General features: G+C 35.7%; 1 protein-coding gene across 3 annotated transcripts in view; it reads right to left on the reverse strand.

Annotated features, from left to right (window-relative positions):
- STXBP3 (syntaxin binding protein 3) overlaps positions 1 to 19,513 on the reverse strand; it is a 54,349-nt gene that overhangs the window by 22,077 nt on the left and 12,759 nt on the right. For all 3 annotated transcript variants that reach the window (XR_007154794.1, XM_047871031.1, XM_047871032.1), the window contains 7 exons: positions 19,007 to 19,056; positions 18,308 to 18,389; positions 13,751 to 13,827; positions 11,239 to 11,317; positions 9,810 to 9,910; positions 5,692 to 5,846; positions 844 to 934 (listed from right to left, as the gene is read on the reverse strand). Coding sequence is in view for 2 of the 3 variants with exons in the window: in XM_047871031.1 (XP_047726987.1) it covers positions 844 to 934; positions 5,692 to 5,846; positions 9,810 to 9,910; positions 11,239 to 11,317; positions 13,751 to 13,827; positions 18,308 to 18,389; positions 19,007 to 19,056 (635 nt within the window). In the remaining variant the exon portion in view is untranslated. The remainder of the gene's footprint in view (positions 1 to 843; positions 935 to 5,691; positions 5,847 to 9,809; positions 9,911 to 11,238; positions 11,318 to 13,750; positions 13,828 to 18,307; positions 18,390 to 19,006; positions 19,057 to 19,513) is intronic.

A 19,513-nucleotide genomic window follows, 5' to 3' on the forward strand; every position in this document is an offset into this window, starting at 1 on the left:
AGATTAATCCACTGCCTATGTTCCCACACATTCTATGTATTATTTTTTTCATTTCACTTATTAAAGAACACTGTATCAGTGGTTTCCCTTGCCCATCTCCTCTTCTAAACTGTCAACAGTTTCTTCTGCTCATTTAATATGGCTTCCAAGCCCCCTGGCCCCACCTCCTTCAGTTTCCTCAGACTCTTCATTTTCCAACGCAAGCCTAAATGCTGCTATTCTCCAGGACTCAACCTCAGTCTGATTACTTTATACTGTCTTCATAAGATAATAACAGCTGCCATTTATTAAACTCCTATATGTGCTGAACATGTTAATTCACCTATCTTCATGCCAACCAAGCAAGCTATATGTTTATCGCATCCATTTTATAGATGAAAATACAACTCAGAGTAAATAATTTGTATAAAGTCACAGAGCTAGCAGTAAGATAAGAATAACTATTAAATGTTTACTCAGCAGGCATCATTGTAAGAACTTTAAAAGTAACAACTCATTTAACCCTCTACTTTATAAAATAGGTATCCTTATTATCCCCATTTTACAGTTTAAAAAACTTAAGCACAGAGAAGTTACATTATTTGTCCAAACTAACATATCTATGAATTAAAAATGGCAGAACCAGGAGCTGGACACAGTCCTTACTTCAAAACTCTTATCTTCCCCACTAAACCACAACATTACTAAGGTTCCCTCTACCATCTATATTAATTATTCTTAAATCAATACTGGGGATCTATATCAATGATTCCCAAATCAATGCTGGAAATGAACAATTTTTTTGGTTTATGAAGAAATAAGACAGACTTTGTTCATAACCACTATTTGCCTTTTACACATTACCTTTATTAGGCTCTTTTCATCAATCTTGTAGTAGTTTTCAAGTTTTTTTTCAACAAGCTGGGCAAGCTTACTGGCATTATCTAGAGGTTTACTATAAGTGGAAAAAATGTTCAAACAATTATCCTTCTTTCAAAACACATGTTATAGTAACATAAAGCTGAATTCTAAAATTAAACCATGCAATAATTTATTAATTTAAAAGACTTTATAAACACAGAAAAGTTCAAATAATACATCAAATATAATATTATACCAATTTGTCTGGATTTTACAAATGTAAACCTTATCATATGTGCTTCAAATTTTCTTAAAGAAAATAATATATTATAAATAAAACTGCAGGTCCCTTTATTTCCTTCCCAATTCCTAATCTTCTCCTCTACCTCTATCCACTTCCAATAGCAACCACTGTCATGAATTTGGTGTGTATTCTTCCTGTCAATGCTGTTATATATGTTTACTATTTTATATATGTTTAACAGTATATGTTATATATGTTTGATATCTATGTTGACATACACATATCAAACTTACTCACTTTAGTTTTACACAATTTTCCATCATATAATTATATTGGATTCTATGTATTCATCCCCTTAAAGACGGACTTTAAAAAAAATTTTTTTTTAAGGTTTATTCATTTTTCAGAGACAGAGCATGAGTGGGGGGAGGGGCAGAGAGAGAGGGAGACACAGAATCTGAAGCTGAGCCCAGGCTCTGAGCTGTCAGCACAGAGCTCAACGCAGGGCTCAAACTCATGGGCTGTGAAATCATGACCTAAACTGAAGTCAGATACCCACCCAGCCTCCCCTTAAAGATGGACATTTAAATCATTCTCAATTTTATACTATTTCAAACAAAAGTGAAACAAATATCTTTGTAAATATATCTCCATGTATGTTTTTCTACATCTAAAAGTATAATTGCTGAATCATGAAGAACATTTTTACTTTTCTCGATACTAGCATGTTACTCTCCAAATGAGTTGACCAATTATCCTTCCTACTAGCAGTGTGAGATTTCCCAATGTGCTAACATCTAATTAGCTTTCCAGTATAATCTTTTGCATAAAGTCTTGTATATCAGTCTTCTAAAATGATAAAATCATAATTTAAATTACAACTTCATGACCAGTGGCATTAGCATAACTTCTAAATCTACAGGGAAAACTTCTGTGAAAGGCTCCTCAATTAGCACACCAATCTCAAAAATCTCACTGTGACGGCTTCCAAGAGTGAAAGACTCTTTAGGTTTTATACCTTAAAAATAAAATAGCAACTATAAAGAAAAATTTATTACATGTTTAGCTTTAGAGTATTTTCAAAAGGAAGTAATTTTATGTCAGAATTACACTTTAACAGTCCGTAAGACATAAAGGAATGCTTTGAGAAACTACAAGTAGGATTTTAATGTAACTTAAATATAAAGTACATGAATTTGAAATTAAACAGCTCAGCCAACAAACATGACACATGCAAATGTTTAAATTAAAGAAACTTTTAAAAAAGAAATGAGTGATAATACTTACTAGTAATACCATAGTATATTTACTACTACCATTTTACTAGTGTCATGTACTATCCCAAATGCTTTACAGAGTTCTAACAACAACTTAATAAGGTGGGTACTATCATTCCCATTTCATAGATAAGGAAACTGAGGGCAGAAGGGTTACACAGCTAGTAATTAGCAGAGATTACATAAAACAATATGGATGACTCTCAAAACATAATGTTGAACAAAGAAGGCAGAAACAAAAATTTCATATGATTCCATTTTTACCAAGTTCAACACCAGGCAGAACTAAAATACATATTAAAAGTCAGGATAGTAGTAACCTTTGGGGAGAAAAAAGGGGGTAGTGATCAAGAAGGAACATGAGCAGAACCTCTGAGATGCTGTTTATGTTCTATTTCTTGACCTTGGTAGGTTTAGAGGGATATGTTCACTTTGGAATGATTTATCAAGCAATATATGTATCATTTATGCACTTTACAGTAAATTTTTATTTTGTTATTATTTATTAAAAAAATATTTTTAATGTTAATTTTTTTTGAGAGAGAGCACGAGCAGGAGAGGGGTAGAGAGTGATAGGGAGACACAGAATCCAAAGCAGGCTGCAGGCTCTGAGCTGTCAGCATAAGAGCCTGATGTGGGGCTCAAACTTGTGAACTGTTAGATCATGACCTGAGCCAAAGCCAGATGCTTAACGACTGAGCCACCCAGGTGCCTCACAGTAAATCTTATTTTTAAAAAGAAGCAAATAAATAAAGGTACACGGTATTAAAGTCAAACTTTAGCTCTTTAAGAAAAAACAACAGAAAATCTATTTAAAATGGCCACTGGGGGGCAGCTGGCTGGCTCAGGGTGGAATATCTGACTCTTGATTTCTGCGCAGGTCATGATCTTGCTATTCTTGAGTTTGAGCCCTGCTCTGACAAGCAGGGAGCCTGCTTGGAATTCTCTCCCTCTCTCTCTGCCCCTCCCCCGCTCATTCACACATGCTCTCTCTCGAAGTAAATAAACATTAAAAAATAACACTCAGATCAATGAAATAGAATAGAGAACCCAGAAATGTACCCACAAACGTATGGCCACCTAATCTTTGACCAAGCAGGAAAGAATATCCAATGGAATAAAGACACTCTCTTCAGCAAGTGGTGCTGGGAAAACTGGACAGTGACATGCAGAAGAATGAACCTGGACTACTTTTCTTACACCATACACAAAAATAAATTCAAAATGGATGAAAGACCTAAATGTAAGACAGGAAGCCATCAAAATCCTAGAGGAGAACGCAGGCAAAAACCTCTCTGATCTTGGCCACAGCAACTTCTTACTCAACAAGTCTCCAAAGGCAAGGGAAGCAAAAGCAAAAATGAACTACTGGGACCTCATCAAAATAAAAAGCTTCTGCACAGCAAAGGAAACAATCAGCAAAACTAAAAGGCAACCAACAGAATGGGAGAAGGTATTTGCAAATGACATACCAGATAAAGGGTTAGTATCCAAAATCTATAAAGAATTTGTCAAACTCAACACCCAAAAAACAAATAATCCAGTGAAGAAATGGGCAAAAGACATGAATAGACACTTCTCCAAAGAAGACATCCAGATGTCCAACCGACACATGAAAAAATGCTCAACATCACTCATCATCAGGGAAATACAAATCAAAACCACAATGAGGGGTGTCTGGGTGGCTCAGTCGGTTGGGTGTCTGACTTCAGCTCAGGTCATGATCTCACCGCTCCTGAGTTCGAGCCCCATGTCAGGCTCTGTGCTGACAGCTCAGAGCCTGGGGCCTGCTTCAGATTCTGTGTATGTCTCTCTCTCTGTCCCTTCCCTGCTCACACTCTGTATCTCTATCTCTCAAAAATAAATAAACATTAAAAATTAAAAAAAACAAACAAACCACAATGAGATACCACCTTACATCTGTCAGAATGGCTAACATTAACAACTCAGGCAACAACAGATGTTGGCAAGGATGTGGAGAAAGAGGATCTCTTTTGTATTGTTGGTGGGAATGCAAGCTGGTGCAGCCACTCTGGAAAACAGTATGGAGGTTCCTCAAAAAACTAAAAATGGAGCTGCCCTACAACCCAGCAATTGCACTACTAGGCGTTTATCCAAGGAATACAGGTGTGCTGTTTCAAAGGGACACATGCACCTCCATGTTTATAGCAGCACTATCAACAATAGCCAAAGTACGGAAAGACCACAAATGTCCATCGATGGATGAATGGATAAAGAAGATGTGGTATATATATACAATGGAGTATTACTCAGCAATCAGAAAGAATGAAACCTTGCCATTTGCAACTATGTGGATAGAACTGGAGGGTATTATGCCAAGTGAAATTAGAGAAAGACAAAAATCATATGACTTCACTCATATGAGGACTTTAAGACACAAAACAGATGAACGTAAATGAAGGGAAACAAAAATAATATAAAAACAGGGAGGGGGACAAAACAGAAGAGACTCATAAATATGGAGAACAAACAGAGGGTTATTGGAGGGGTTGTGGGTGGAGGGATGGGTTAAATGGGTAAGGGGCAGTGAGGAATCTACTCCTGAAATCATTGTTGTACTATATGCTAACTAATTTGGATGTAAATTTTTAAAATAACTAATTAATTAATTAATTAATGTATTTTTTTATTTGAGGGGCACCTGGGTGGCTCAGTATGTTAAGTGTCCAACTCTTGATCTCAGCTCAGGTCATGATCTCAGGGTTCATGAGTTTGAACCCCATATTGGGCTCTGCACTGACAGTGTGGAACCTGCTTGGGATTCTCTCTCTCCTCTTTCTCTACCTCCTCCCCACTGACGTGCTCTCTCTCAAAATAAACATTTTTTAAAAAGTGCTTGCAGGGGCGCCTGGGTGGCGCAGTCGGTTGAGCACCCGACTTCAGCCAGGTCACGATCTTGCGGTCTGAGAGTTCGAGCCCCGCGTCGGGCTCTGGGCTGATGGCTCGGAGCCTGGAGCCTGTTTCCGATTCTGTGTCTCCCTCTCTCTCTGCCCCTTCCCCATTCATGCTCTGTCTCTCTCTGTCCCAAAAATAAATAAACGTTGAAAAAAAAAATTAAAAAAAAATAAATAAAAAGTGCTTGCAAATTATACCAAATTTAAGCTCTGAAATTTAGTAACAGGGGGCAATTAGTTGCTTGGAAATTTCAACCTTAAACTTTAAATCTGCTATTTGAACAGCATAATTTTACATGGAGTTTGCAAAGTAAACCCTGCAAACCAATACACTTTAGCACAGAGATATTACTTACCTCTATTTTGGAGATCAAATAGAAAGCATAACATATACAGACAGTATTGAGTGTTCTACCTTTTATATCTTACTCCAGGGTTTTCATCCAGGGTAGCACATACTGTAACTATCTGCTCAGCCATTGCTTCCATAACGGCATCTTTTCCATTTGCATTACTAGGGTCTGGACTGTAACAGTAATAGAATGCATCCGGTACATCAAGAGTATAAACCTAAGTTAGGCCCCCCCCAAAAAAAAATAAGGTCATACTGTGTCAATTGGTGATTTGGTTTAACACACACACACACACACACACACACACACACACACACACACAGAAAAATGTGGCTATTATTTGGGACAATAAAAAAATTACTTGCTTAACCATGCTGTTTCCTGAGACCACTGTGTCTTTACCTTAATCAAATCTCATTTTCTCTCAGTCATCTTGATTTCATCCTTTATTTCTTTTCCCACTCTCCTTTCCTGCTTAGTCTACCTCTCTCCTTCATTTCTTGTTTCATACTGTACTATTTGTCTCTTACTACCTGTGCAAGAGATGAAGGAATTTGAGGTAGTCAAACTAAACTAAAAATCTAATACCTGACACAAAGAAATACAACAAAGCCAAAGTTGGTCTATATATTTGACATACATTAAAAATCTTAATCTGTTAGAGAATAACCTAGAAATTTTCCATAGTTGATATGTATCTTCAATTCTTTGGTTTATATTCTTCATGTCCTTACAATAGAGATATGTTTCCCAAAAAGACACAGTATTGTGCCAGACATAGTAATTGGTCTAATCATAGACCACACTGAAACCTCAAAGACACATTTTTTCAACTAACAAAAACATTTACTTATGTGCAAAGAACTAGATTAGAGGGGTGCCTGGGTGGCGCAGTCGGTTAAGCAACTGACTTTTGATCTCAGGTCAGGTCATGATCTCTCCATTCATGGGTTCGAGTCCTGTGTCAGGCTCTGTGCTGATGGTATAGAGCCTGCTTGGGAGTCTCTCTCCCCTTCTCTTTGCCCCTCCCCCGCTTGTGTATGTGTGGCTCTCTCTCCCTCAAAATTAAATATTTAAAAAAAGAACTGCATTAGAAATTTACTATTATTATGTTATTTGAAGAGTACAAAAGTGAGGCACCTGGGTGGCTCAGTCGGTTTAGCGCCTCTTGGTTTCAGCTCAGGTCACGATCGCACTGATAGTGGTATCAGCTCTGTGCTGATGGTGTAGAGGCTACTTGGGATTCTCTCTCTCCCTCTCTCTCTGCCCCACCCCCACTCATACTCATGCAGTCTCTCTCTCTAAATAAATAAACTTTTAAAAAATAAATACAAAAGAAGAAGCTCTTTTACTAGGGTTGGGAGTTAGTTCTTCATTAAACCAATTTTTATTTTTTTTAAACAATGATAACAATCTCTCTTAGCCTAGGATGATGTATTGAGTGTAAAAGTAAGTATGTAATAAACATTACATGCTAAACTATTGCATTATGAATAAACCTGCTTATGAAAAGTTTCCTTTCATTGTACATTCATTTCTCTGAACATAACCAACAGCAGCAGGCTGCACATGGATTCAGATTTAGCCATAGCTAATCCACTTATGTCTGTGTTGCTCAAAATCTTGGCTATTAACTGCCAACAAGCACTTCTCTTAGTACACTATTACACTACAGTAGATAATATTATCTGTTCAAAAATACTTACTGCCCCTCCCTAAGGGCCTCTCCCTATAAGAGTATACTTCCCACTCACTAAAGTCAGCCTTGGCTATGGGTATTTGAACATGAGTAGAAGTGACACGTGCTACTCCCCACAAAAGCTTTAAAAGCCATTGTGTGTCTCCAACATTTCTCTTTTCCTTCTGCTATGTCCCAGACAAGGGCTAGTCCTTCAGCCTCAGTTCCGGAATGAAGAGAATATACAGCAAAGCCCCAGACAAACCACAATGGACAAAAATATGAGAAATAAACTTGGCTACAGTAATGAACTGAGATTTAGGGAGTTATCACAACAGTTTAACCTAAGCTAATACTCCAATGAACCAAAGAGAATATTAGAGCTTATTTTCATTCTACTCTCACATTTCTTCCATTCTTCCATTTCCCTCCTCCTCTTCCTCTCCACTTTCCATTACCACCAAACATGTTCCTTCAGACCATTACCAAATATTTTCTTCAACTTTATGACCCACAATCAGCTCCTTAAATAAAGACTCCTCCCACCCCTGCCACTTTCATCTACTTTTTTTGCTAATCTACAACTGGCTTAGCTCTATTTCTACCTAAACACCTTCCTACTAACTACACCAGACTCTTTGTACTCTGTAAGATCCACTGTAATCAAATTTCCCTACATTCTTAAATGCTTTCCCTCTAATTGCCTTAATGTATATGTGATAGCACTAATTATCTTAAATCCTGTAAGAAGTAAAGCAAGAGGTTTCTTTAATCTCTTGGACTCATAAGTTCAGGAGTGAATCAACCTCCTTCCTCTCCATGCAACCTCTAAATGTGTTTAATGTCCATCCAACTTGTCTTCTTTGGAGCACTATCCTATCTGACTTTGCATCTGGCAGACAGTATCCACTGCACAAGACCTTGATAAATGTTCACATAGGCCTTTGCTCTTAGCTCAAAGCACTTAGTAGTATTTCCTTTATATCTTCACTTGCAAACAAAGTTGAAAACATTTTCACTGTAATTTCTCTGTAACAGTTATAGTTACTTAGTAAACTCTCAGATGCTTATCAAGGAAATAAAAGCAAAAACTTCTTAGGGGAAAAACAAACCAGACAGGACCTTAAATAATCACATTCTGCAAAGACACAGTAAGAAGATTCTCATGAGATTTCTCTATATAGACAAAAACAAGTTATTCTCATCACCAATCAAATTGGTCAGAGAGCTACACAAATCTCTCCTTCAAATAGAGCAACTGCAGAATTTTGATGAATTTTGAGGCTAAAACTATATTTACCATCTGTACAGCAGATGCTCTGGATCCGTTTATAATATTTATCACACTACTATTCATATCCCACATCATTTAGAAAGCCCATTTCACCCTATTTTAAACTTACATATCACATTAAAAGGAACAGGCCTAAAGTTAACCTTTGGCAATAGTGTAACATTAAACAGATATCTTAAAATTTTACAATTTGGATTATAATCTTTCTTTGCCCAAAATAGCAATAGCTTAAAAGAAAAATCTCTTGGGGTGCCTGGGTGGCTCAGTCAGTTAAGCGACCACTTCAGCTCAGGTCATGACCTCATGGTTTGTGAGGTCGAGGCTGGGAGAACCCCGTTTAGGATCCTCTGTCTCCCTCTCTCTCTGCCCCTCCCCTGCACTCTCTCTCTCTCAAAAATAAACATACATTTAAAAAGAAAAGAAAAAGAAAAATTCCTCTTCTAGGACCCTTATTTCTCTTAAAATATTGACCTTATAGTTCCAAACAACAGTAAACTATTAGAATTCTATGAAACGCTAGAATCCAAACACAGAGAACAGAGCACAACAAAGTTGAGCAATGCACTAGCTGTGTGATCTGGGGCAAGTTACTTAACTTCTTTAATTTCCCCATCTTTAAAATGAAGACAGAATTACCATCCATTCATAGGACTATCATGAGGATTACATGAATATATTTATGGAAAATATTTAGGAAAGTGTCTGGCACATGGAGAATACTACATAGGTGTTTCCTATCACCATCATTATTATTAATTGAAGGATCATAACTATTCCAAAGTCAAAATGAATTTTTAAAACACTTCATTTTATAAATTAATGCAATCTATGTTATAGAAAAAATTTGTTGAAGAACATTTGTTTTAACATCACAAATGGTTACAGAAGCTAAAGGTTATTTGAGTCATCTAACATTGTGTTCAAAATCTTTTCATTTCATAATCTAATAGTTCTGTAAAACCTGACATACACAGCACTTAGTGGCAGCTGTGAAATTTAAGCTCCACTTTCATAATGTTCTGTTCCAATTTATGCTCCTCTCCTTTCCTTCAGCATGAGAAATGTTTATTTGTGGATCATTCAAAATTCACCAAATACATAACATATAAAACATCTTTAAGATATACCTTATTAACAATAAGTAAGCTCATAAAACCAAAATTTTAAATCCATTATGAACTAAAATTAAAAGTAAAACAAGAAAGTACCTGAGATTCAAGTGGAATGAAGGAAATATTTATTTCTTTACATCTTCTTATTGATTTGGAGCAAGAACTCTTAATTTTGTTAAAGAGACTATCAGGGCAAACTGAGAGGGGGGGAAAAATCAAAGCATATAACTCCATCTAAATTTTTATTCTTTGGAATAAATCATTTTAACATGCAAGAATATTTATTTTTTACATATAATTAGTGACTTTCACAAAGCAATTTACTATGAGGACAGAGACAATATGTAAATATTTTTCTTCACTTTACAGAGCAAATGTATTCTAGCCAACAGGGCTGTAACAGAAATTCCATTTTCCCCATTCATAGGCACCATAACTTATGATTATTTCCTTAGAGAGCTGCTTACACAGCAAACTAAAATTGTTAGGAAGGAAAATCAGATCCAAACTCATGGCTTAATAAACTTTGATAGGACTTTCAGAATTTCTTAGGAATTTATACTGCTTTTCTAAATGTGGCACTAAGTGCAACCATCCCACACAAATTGTTAGTTTTTCCTTGTATCTCAAGACCTTCTCTAATGTCAGGAAATCCTGAGACTAATCCAGAGCCTGTTCTCTCCACCCTCCCTTTACCTGTCTATATCTCTATTAAATCTAGGTTGGAGCATCAACCATTGGGTCCTAGTGTCTTTTAACATGATGTTCTTTAGCCTCAAGATTCCTTAAGTTAAAAGAGGCTTCACATTCATTAAATTTTATAACTTCTATAAACATGAATTTCTGTGTAATACAGTTATTTAAAACACAAATACTTATGGCATGACATATTTAAAATGGAAACTATTACTAGGCATGAGATAAATAATAACTTATAGGAAAAACAATATACTGCTTAAAATGAATTTCTAATAGCACAGACTAAGACTACACTTAGATGAACAGCATTTTTATTTTGCAAAATAATTATGTAAGATATAACATAAAGCAGAATTATATGTGTGTCTGGACTTCTCTGTGATGCTTTTGTTTAGCTGCTTTCTATCTGAACATATGGCATTGCAAGAGAAATGTGACAGATTCTCTCCATTAATATTTGCCAAACAGATGGCAATTTCTCCAGTACCCTCCCAAAGGGTCTTATTTTTGATTACATAATCAAATCCCCAATTAAAACTTAGATTTAAAAAAGAATTCCTCCTTCATCAGCATAAAATTTGAGATACAGCTCTCACTACCAACCCCCCACCATTGTATACCAGCAAAAATGACTGGTTCAGAATTTAATTTTCTATCACTTTAATATGAATTAGGACAGATATGATCTTATATTTTTAGATTTTTTCTAATCTAATTAGAACAAGCAATACATAGAAAGTCTTAATATTATAATAGTACTGTAAGAAATACTTTATAATTAATAGGATTTTAAACAAAGAAGCAATACTTTTACAAAGCTACTTACAGTCAGTGAAGTATATATATGCTGCTTTGTATTTGTTCTCAGACTTACTTGCAAAATCACGTAAAAAACATTCTACAGACTTAAAAAAGGTTAGATGTTAATACACATTTAACAAAATACTAATTTAAATGTGCTAGCTTTTGAAATAACTAAGATTATTCTTTTTCGATAATAAAACAAAACCTTAACTATCTCAAAGTTTACTTTATAAGCTGATTTTTTTAAAATGCTATGTTGTCTAGCCAGTAACAGCTAAAAACCTAAGAAGTAGTAAGGTAATATGTATAAACAGAGTACTGTTTTGGCAATGAGAAGATCCAGGAACGATCCAGTGACTGGGAAGCTGAAGCCACACAGACCATTAGAAGATAACAAATCAAGGAACTGAAAAGCCAATAAGCATACTGGAAATGTTATCTACCTGGATGATGAAAGCATTGTGACTGTAACTGGGAAAGTGCTGAAGAGAGTGACAGTGAGCTAGGAGTAAAATTGTTAAGGGATAATGAAAGACCCAGAGGTTGGTAGATGACAGCAAGGAGGGGAATGGCAGGTAATAAAGTCTGGTAGTTCTTGCATGCCTCAGTGCTAGTAGTTTTAAAGATACAATGATCTAAAAGCAAAAATGAGGAATACAGAATGTAATGATCTCTCCTCCATCTGTTCCTTTTTCTCCTGGAACTCTAGAACTATTTCTGTTAGACCTCATAGATCAATCCAGCAAGTCTCTTATCTTTCGCCCATGATTTCCATGACTTTGGTTTTTTTTTGTTTTTTGGGTTTTTTTGCTTTGAGATATTCCATTTTAACTCGGCTATTAATTCAAATTTCAATAGTGATTATCCTCTTATGCAATTAATCATTTAACGGAGAAATCACACACTTTTGAACTTCAGGAAGTTTTTTATATGCTGTACTAGACTCTTCTTATGTGTTATCATTTTTCTGTTCAGTTCATCATCCTTCTCTCTAAGCAGATATATTTTGTATTTTCTTCATTCTTACTGAACTTCCTCTTTCTGGCAGCTTGGCTCACTTAGATGTGTTGATGCTTTCCTTTGTTAACTCACTGAAGGTTTAGGTTTGTTGCTGGAGAATCCTAAATACAGGCAGTTCTACAAGAGGGGAAGGCAAAAAGATTTCTCCTTCTCTGGGCTGTAGGTATATAAGCAGACAAACCACCAGGGCTTTGCTTTTTCACCAAATGACCTTTCCCCTGGGGTTTAGAGATCTCTTACAGCTAAACTCTTCAGAAATCTGTCATTTTATGACTTCGGCTGGGAACACTCTCATGCTGGTGTCTAAGGTGCTTACCCAGCTACTAAGGAAGGAAGTCTCTCACTAGGCTTCTCCACTACTATCCAATAAGCTCAAGCCCTCGCTGGTACCCATAGGGCTATGGGGCCCAATAGGTAATTGATCCAGGACAGAAAGAGAAACTGGAGTTGGTTATAGTAGAAAAAAGAGTCACATTCAGGTACTACTTTCTCTGAGTCCTTTGCTCCTTTACTGAATATACAATTCTGTATCCTGCTTCTGTCACTTAACATTAAAAATGAACATTTACCTAAATCATTAAAATTTCCTAGAAATCTCATTTTCAATGGACACACAGTCTTTCCTACTATTAATCTATTAATGATAAGAATTAGCATTAAGATATAAAATGTCATTAAAACCCACCAGCAGCCAGCATATAGAAACTAAATAGTGAATATCTGTTTTTTTTCCTGCTGTCTGCTAGAATCAGAAGAAATGAAACTGCAATTGCCAATTTAACATTCTGGATGAATGTAACAGCCAAAGAATGTATTAGAAAATCCATTCTCAAATATTGTACAGAATAAAGGAATCTGACATGGCACCTGGGTAGCACAATTGAGCCCTGCGTTGGGCTCTGTGCTGACATCCCAGAGCCTGGAGCCTGCTTTGGATCCTGTGTCTCCCTCTCTCTATGCCCCTTCCCCACTCACACTCTGTGTCTCAAAAATAAATAAACATTAAAAAAAAAATTAGAATAAAGGAATCTATATTTACTTGGCTCTAAAAGTTTGGCATTAATATGCATTCAATCACAGATTATAAACTAATTCCTTTGACGTAAAAGATATATTTACATATATATGCATGCATATATGTGTATATACACACATGTATGCTACAGGAAGTAACTACGATAAAGGATTAATCCAAGACTATTTCTTTTGTGTACATTTCTATCCTCCAAAAATATGGTTGCATAGGAATAGCATGAGTAACAAACTACTCAAACTTCATCATTTTAATACAATTAAATTCTGCTTTCAGATATGAGGGGAGAATTCTTTCATTTATACATTCTCATTAAGAGTGCAAATGAAACAATTTTCTAACACAGAAAAACTTTCCTAAGCAAACTAGTTTATGGCACTATTTTTCTAATAAAGGATGTTTTATTGCTTTGAATTGCCTATGAGAAAATGATGTCAATGATAAATGAGGAAAATACTTTTTAAAGATTCAAAATACTCACCTTTGATGTTGGAGAGATAAAATAAAGAGCTTTCATTTGTCTGACAGGTTCTCGATTCCTATAAATATTCTCCACAACTAATAAAAAAAAGAAAGTCCATTTTATATAACCAAGTATTTATACACTTGAAACAATTTTAAAATAAAACTATACTTATTTATAATAGGGAACACATTAACATATCCTGGGTTTAACATTTTTTTGGTCTCCCTTTGATAAATTAAAAAATCCCAAAATTCTATCTTCCCTAAACCTAAATTCTGGGCTAAGTAATCATCATAAGAAAAAAGGATGAAACAGCTATTTCATAGTTACATCTACCAGTGTAAGCAATCAACATCCCATGAAGCAAGAAAATGCATTAAAAATTAAAATTTGTATTTCTTTTTAAAAATATTCTAATGTAATAGCAAATATAATACCAGATATCAGGCTAAGTCCTTAACATTACTTATCTGTTAAACCTTCTTATAATTATTATATAACAAAGTGATAAAATAAGTATTTTACAAATTAGGAAACTGAGACTTAAAGAAGTTAGGTAACTTGAAAGCTAGAAAGTAGAACAGGTAGGATTCTAACCCAGATCTGTCTGACTCCAGAACCCAAGTTTTTAACTGCTATAATATTCTTTAAATAAACTGCCAATTAACTCTTACTCTTTTAAAACTATGCAATATTTTTAAAATATTTTTAACAATGAAATATCGCCATAATTTACTGTTATATTTTTATTATTGAAGTTAAGAAGTTCATAAAATTAACAAATATAAAACAAAGTGAATTTAAAACTAGTAAACTCTAGGGGTGACTGGGTGGCTCAGTAAGCATCCAACTCTGTTTCGGCTCAGGTCATGATCTCACAGTTTCGGGAGTTTGAGCCCTGCATCGGGCCGGGCCCTGTGCTGACAGTGTGGAGGCGGCTTGGGATTCTCTCTCTCCCTCTCTCAGACCCTCCCATGCTTGCATTTGCCCTGTCTCTCCCTCTCAAAAAAATAAACTTAAAAAAACCCCAAAACATTAAAAACGAACAAAAAACACAAAAAACTAGTAAACTTTAAATTGTCAAATTAACTATTAAAGGTATATTTTTAAAAAATTAAGCATTATTCTACAAATCAAGAGAACCACTTTTCAAGACTAATGCTGGCAAAAGCCCTGGAAAGAATTAAAAAGATTAACCTGATAGGCAAGGAAGGCTACTGTTGAACTTCTCTGGTAAATATGGTGATTCACCTTCTCATTTTTACATTTATATTAGTAAAGTATAGACTTATCACAGCTTCTATTAGACAGGATATCAAATAAGGTTTCCAAGGAAATATTTAATTTTAATCTCCATTCCCAACTATTGTAATTTCACCTTTAAAAGATTAAAGTTAAATCTGTGCAAACTTACTTTTATTACTTAATACTCAAAGTCAAGTGCCTTATAGTCATCTTACGCTATACATACTATTATGCTTGGTGAGTAATGTACATGTTAAAATGTGAAAATATTGTGGTATGATTTATTAGAACACAGACTTTGAAAATAATCTGAAATGTCTGGTTATTAATAGCAGAAAGTGCCACTTCTTCAATTCCCTGAAAAATGGATATATACTAATAACTGATTTAACAAAAAGGTTTTTACAGGATGCCTGAATGGCTGTTAAATATTAATCTAAAACCTCACAATAGCCCAACAAGATCAAAATACTCATTGCCGTTTTACAGATGTGAAAATTGAGATTCAGAAGTTAAATAAGTCAGGGGCATCTGGGTGGCTAAGTCGGTTGAGTGTCTGACTGTTCATTTCAGCTCAGGACATGATCTTGCCGTTCTTGTGTCCTAGCCCCGAGTTGAGCTCTGTGCTGATGGTGTGGAGCCTGCTTGGGATACTCGCTCTCCCTTTCTCTCTGCCCCTCTCCCACTCATGCTCTCCTCTCTCTCTCTCAAAATAAATAAACATTAAGGAAAAAAACAACTCTGGAAAGTCCTCAAGAAACCTGTTTATGGGCACCTGGGTGGCTCAGTCAGTTGAGTGTCCAACTTTGGCTCAGGTCATGATCTCACGGTTTGGAGTTCGAGCCCCACGTCAGGCTCTGTGCTAAAAGCTCAGAGTCTGGAGCCTGCTTCGGATTCTGTGTCTCCCTCTCTCTCTGCCCCTTTCCTGCTCTGTCTCTCTCTCAAAAATAAATAAACATTAAAAAAAAAAAAAAAAGAAAAGAAACCTGTTTAGCTTTGTCTAATGCTATATCCCAACTTACTTGGCAATAGAATTTTTTCCTTGAAGAGTATCTATCAACACCAAACACACAGTAATAAACAATGGTTACAAAAATGAAATAAAACCTCCTTACAGTGCAAAATGGTTCTGCAGCTTCATTATATTTTCATACATATTATCAAATGGTTCTAGGGGCACCTGGGTGGCTCAGTTGGTTAAGTGTCCAACTTTAGCTTGGGTCATGATGTTGCAGTTCTTGACTTCGTGCCCCGTGTTGGGTTCTGTGCTGACAGCTCAGAGCATGGAGTCTGCTTCCGATTCTGTGTCTCCCTCTCTCTCTCTCTGCCCCTCCCCTGTTTGCATTCTGTCTCTCTCAAAAATAAACAAACATTAAAAAAAAAAAACCTTAAAAAAATGGTTCTCACTTTAGTTGCTAATTAGAATGGCCTCTGGAACTTAAAAAACTTCATGGCCTTGGGCGTCTGGGTGGCTCAGTCGTTTGAGCATCCGATTTCAGCTCAGGACATGATCTCACAGCTCGTGAGATTGAGCCCCGCATCGGGCTCTATGCTGACAGCTCAGAGCCTGGAGCCTGCTTCCGATTCTGTCTCTCTGCCCCTAACCCACTCGCATTCTGTCTCTGTCTCTCTCAAAAAAAATAAATAAACATTAATAAAAAACAACTTCGTGGCTTAATCAATACTATATTTGTCCAGTGTCAGAAAAATCAAGGCTTCAATCTTTTAATGTCTAGTTGAGAGTTTTTCCATTGAGAAGGCCATAAAGACCAGGAAGACAAGCTGAATATATGATCAATAATAAAGTATCATATAGCAAAGATTTTATATATAAGTATCAAAATAATTATTACAAAATTTTTTAGATAATCCTCCCTTTGTATACACTGCTCAGGTTTTCTTGAAAATACTGGTGTAGTTTTTTTTTTTTTTTTAAGTTTATTTATTTATTTTGAGAGCGACAGAGACATCTGGGGGAGACAGAGAGAATCCCAAGCAGGCTCCAAGCTGCCAGCTGCGGAGCCCGATGTGGGGCTCGAACCCACAAACTATGAGATCATGACCTGAGCCAAAAATCAAGAGTCAGTCACTTAACCAACTGAGCCACCCAGGCACCCCAAGTGTACTTTTGAACCTCACAAGTAGCAGTGACAAGACAGTACACATACTACACTAAATTCCAAAATATAAAAGAATTGTATTCGACTTTGAGTCTTAGTTTCCTCATTACAAGTGGGGGTATTTAAAATCTCTTTAAAGGGTTGTCATGAAGATCAAATGTAAATAAATGAGTGAAAGGATGAGGAGTTTAAGGATAATGGTAAGATTATAAATGTTATAAAATATTGGTATCATCCCCCAAAGAGATTAAAATCTCATTAACAATTCTGCCCTAATGAAAGATTATGGCAGTATGGTTTTTTCATAATGTTATTCTAAAGCGGATTAAAAACAATTTTTTTTAATGTTTTATTTATTTTTGAGAGAGACAGAGACAGAATGCAAGTGGGTTAGGGGCAGAGAGAGGGAGACACAGAATCCAAAGCAGGCTCCAGGCTCCGAGCTGTCAGCACAGAGCCCAACGCAGGGCCTGAACTCACAAGCTGTGAGATCATGACCTGAGCTGAAGTTGGACGCTCAACCGACTGAGCCACCCAGGTGCCCCATAAAGCTGATTTAAACTTGTAATTAACTGCTTCATTTCTAGGTAATAAAGAAAAACTTACAAAGTCAGTATTATACACTTGTAAATATGTACAAAAATTGATTTTATAACATAAATCTTACTATCTACTTAAAAGCAATACATGAAAACCACCAACATTAGTAAAAACACTGAGGTAAACGTAGTGTCAGCATATAAAATCCTTATCAAATATGCAGGAATAAAAATTTAAGTAACAAACTCAACAAGGCAATTGACTTACTCTTGGTCAGAGGCACTGATTTATAATCAAAGCTTAAGAGGGGCGCCTGGGTGGCTCAGTTGGTTAAGCATCCGAATTCAGTTCAGGTCATGATCTCACAGTCTGTGAGTTCGAGCCCGCATCAGGCTCTGTGCTGACAGCTCAGAGCCTGGACCCTGCTTCAGATTCTGTGTCTCCCTCTCTCTCTGCCCCTCCCCCAATCAAAGCTTAAGAAAAAACTTCCAGGGGTTATTCTGAAGATTCACAGAGAAAGGTCCAGTGTTATTATTATGGCTAGAGTTATAAAAATAATGAAATATAACCCCCTCAAAAACACAATGACTAACTAAAATTTATTATTACTTCAAACTTTCCTAATCACAATAAAAAAGTTTTTATGATGAGTATTCGTAACACTTACCAGTTATACCCTCTGCTAGAAGATCTGTCATTTTGCAACACGATGCCAAAAGCTTAGTGGTAAATTCATCTAAAAGCATTATCTTAAAATGAATATATATTAAGAAATAGTGTAAGTACCTGATTGCCAAGAATTCACAATAGACACAATTTAATCCATTAAACTTACTCAAACATAAACCTTTTATAACATAAAATGAAAATATCAGGACAGTAAACAAAATTATCTCAATTCACCTCTTAACTTGTATGACCTAGAGATTTATTTTCTCAATATACATACATATAATATTATACATAAGCAAATAGAAACATTTCCATTTTGAAGCAGAAAACTTGTTCACTTTATATGTATCTTGTGTTTAACATCAAATTTTTTACAATTATAAAATGTCACTTACAAAATAATAATTGTTCCAGGTGCTGTTCTTATTTTCCATGGATTAATTAATTTAATCTTTACAACTATGCTATGAGGTAAGACTATCCCTATTTTAGAGACAAATAACAGAGAGTTCAAGCAATTTGCCTAAGAAGCCACAGCTATCAAGTGGTGAAGCTATGATGTGAATGCAGTCAGTATGGTTCCAGACTCTACACTCTTACAGAAGTATAATAATAATAATATAGTAGTATTATATAAGTATAATAAGGACAATAGATTGATGTCCTCAATTAAAGGGCAAAATATGCATTCTACCTTCCATTCGCCTTCTTTCTTGCAGTCATCAAACACTGTTGCTTTTATCTCTGCCAAAAAACAAAACAAAACACAAAAAACACAATTATTTACAAATTTGAATCAACAATTAGAAACATAATAATAACTACTGAAAGAGCAAAAAGATTGGGGAAGTACCCAATTTGAAAATCTGCTAACTTACATAAAAAGTATATATACCTGTTAAACTCTAAGTAAAAATTCAGTTCTCTTTAATACCTAACCTATATTTAAACTGTAACATATTTTTAAATTTTTGAGAATTAAAGTATTATAGGGGCACCCGGGTGGCTCAGTAGGTTAAGCGTCCAACTTCGGCTCAGGTCATGATTTCACAGTTCTTGGGTTCGAGCCCTGAGTCAGGCTCTGTGCTGACAGCTCGGAACCTGGATCCTGCTTCAGGTTCTATGTCTCCCTCTCTCTCTGCCCCTTCCCTGTTCCTGCTCTGTCTCTCCTGCTCTCAAAAATAAATAACAAACATTAAAA

The sequence above is a fragment of the Prionailurus viverrinus genome, chromosome C1 (assembly GCF_022837055.1).
Source record: "Prionailurus viverrinus isolate Anna chromosome C1, UM_Priviv_1.0, whole genome shotgun sequence".
NCBI lineage: Eukaryota > Metazoa > Chordata > Mammalia > Carnivora > Felidae > Prionailurus > Prionailurus viverrinus.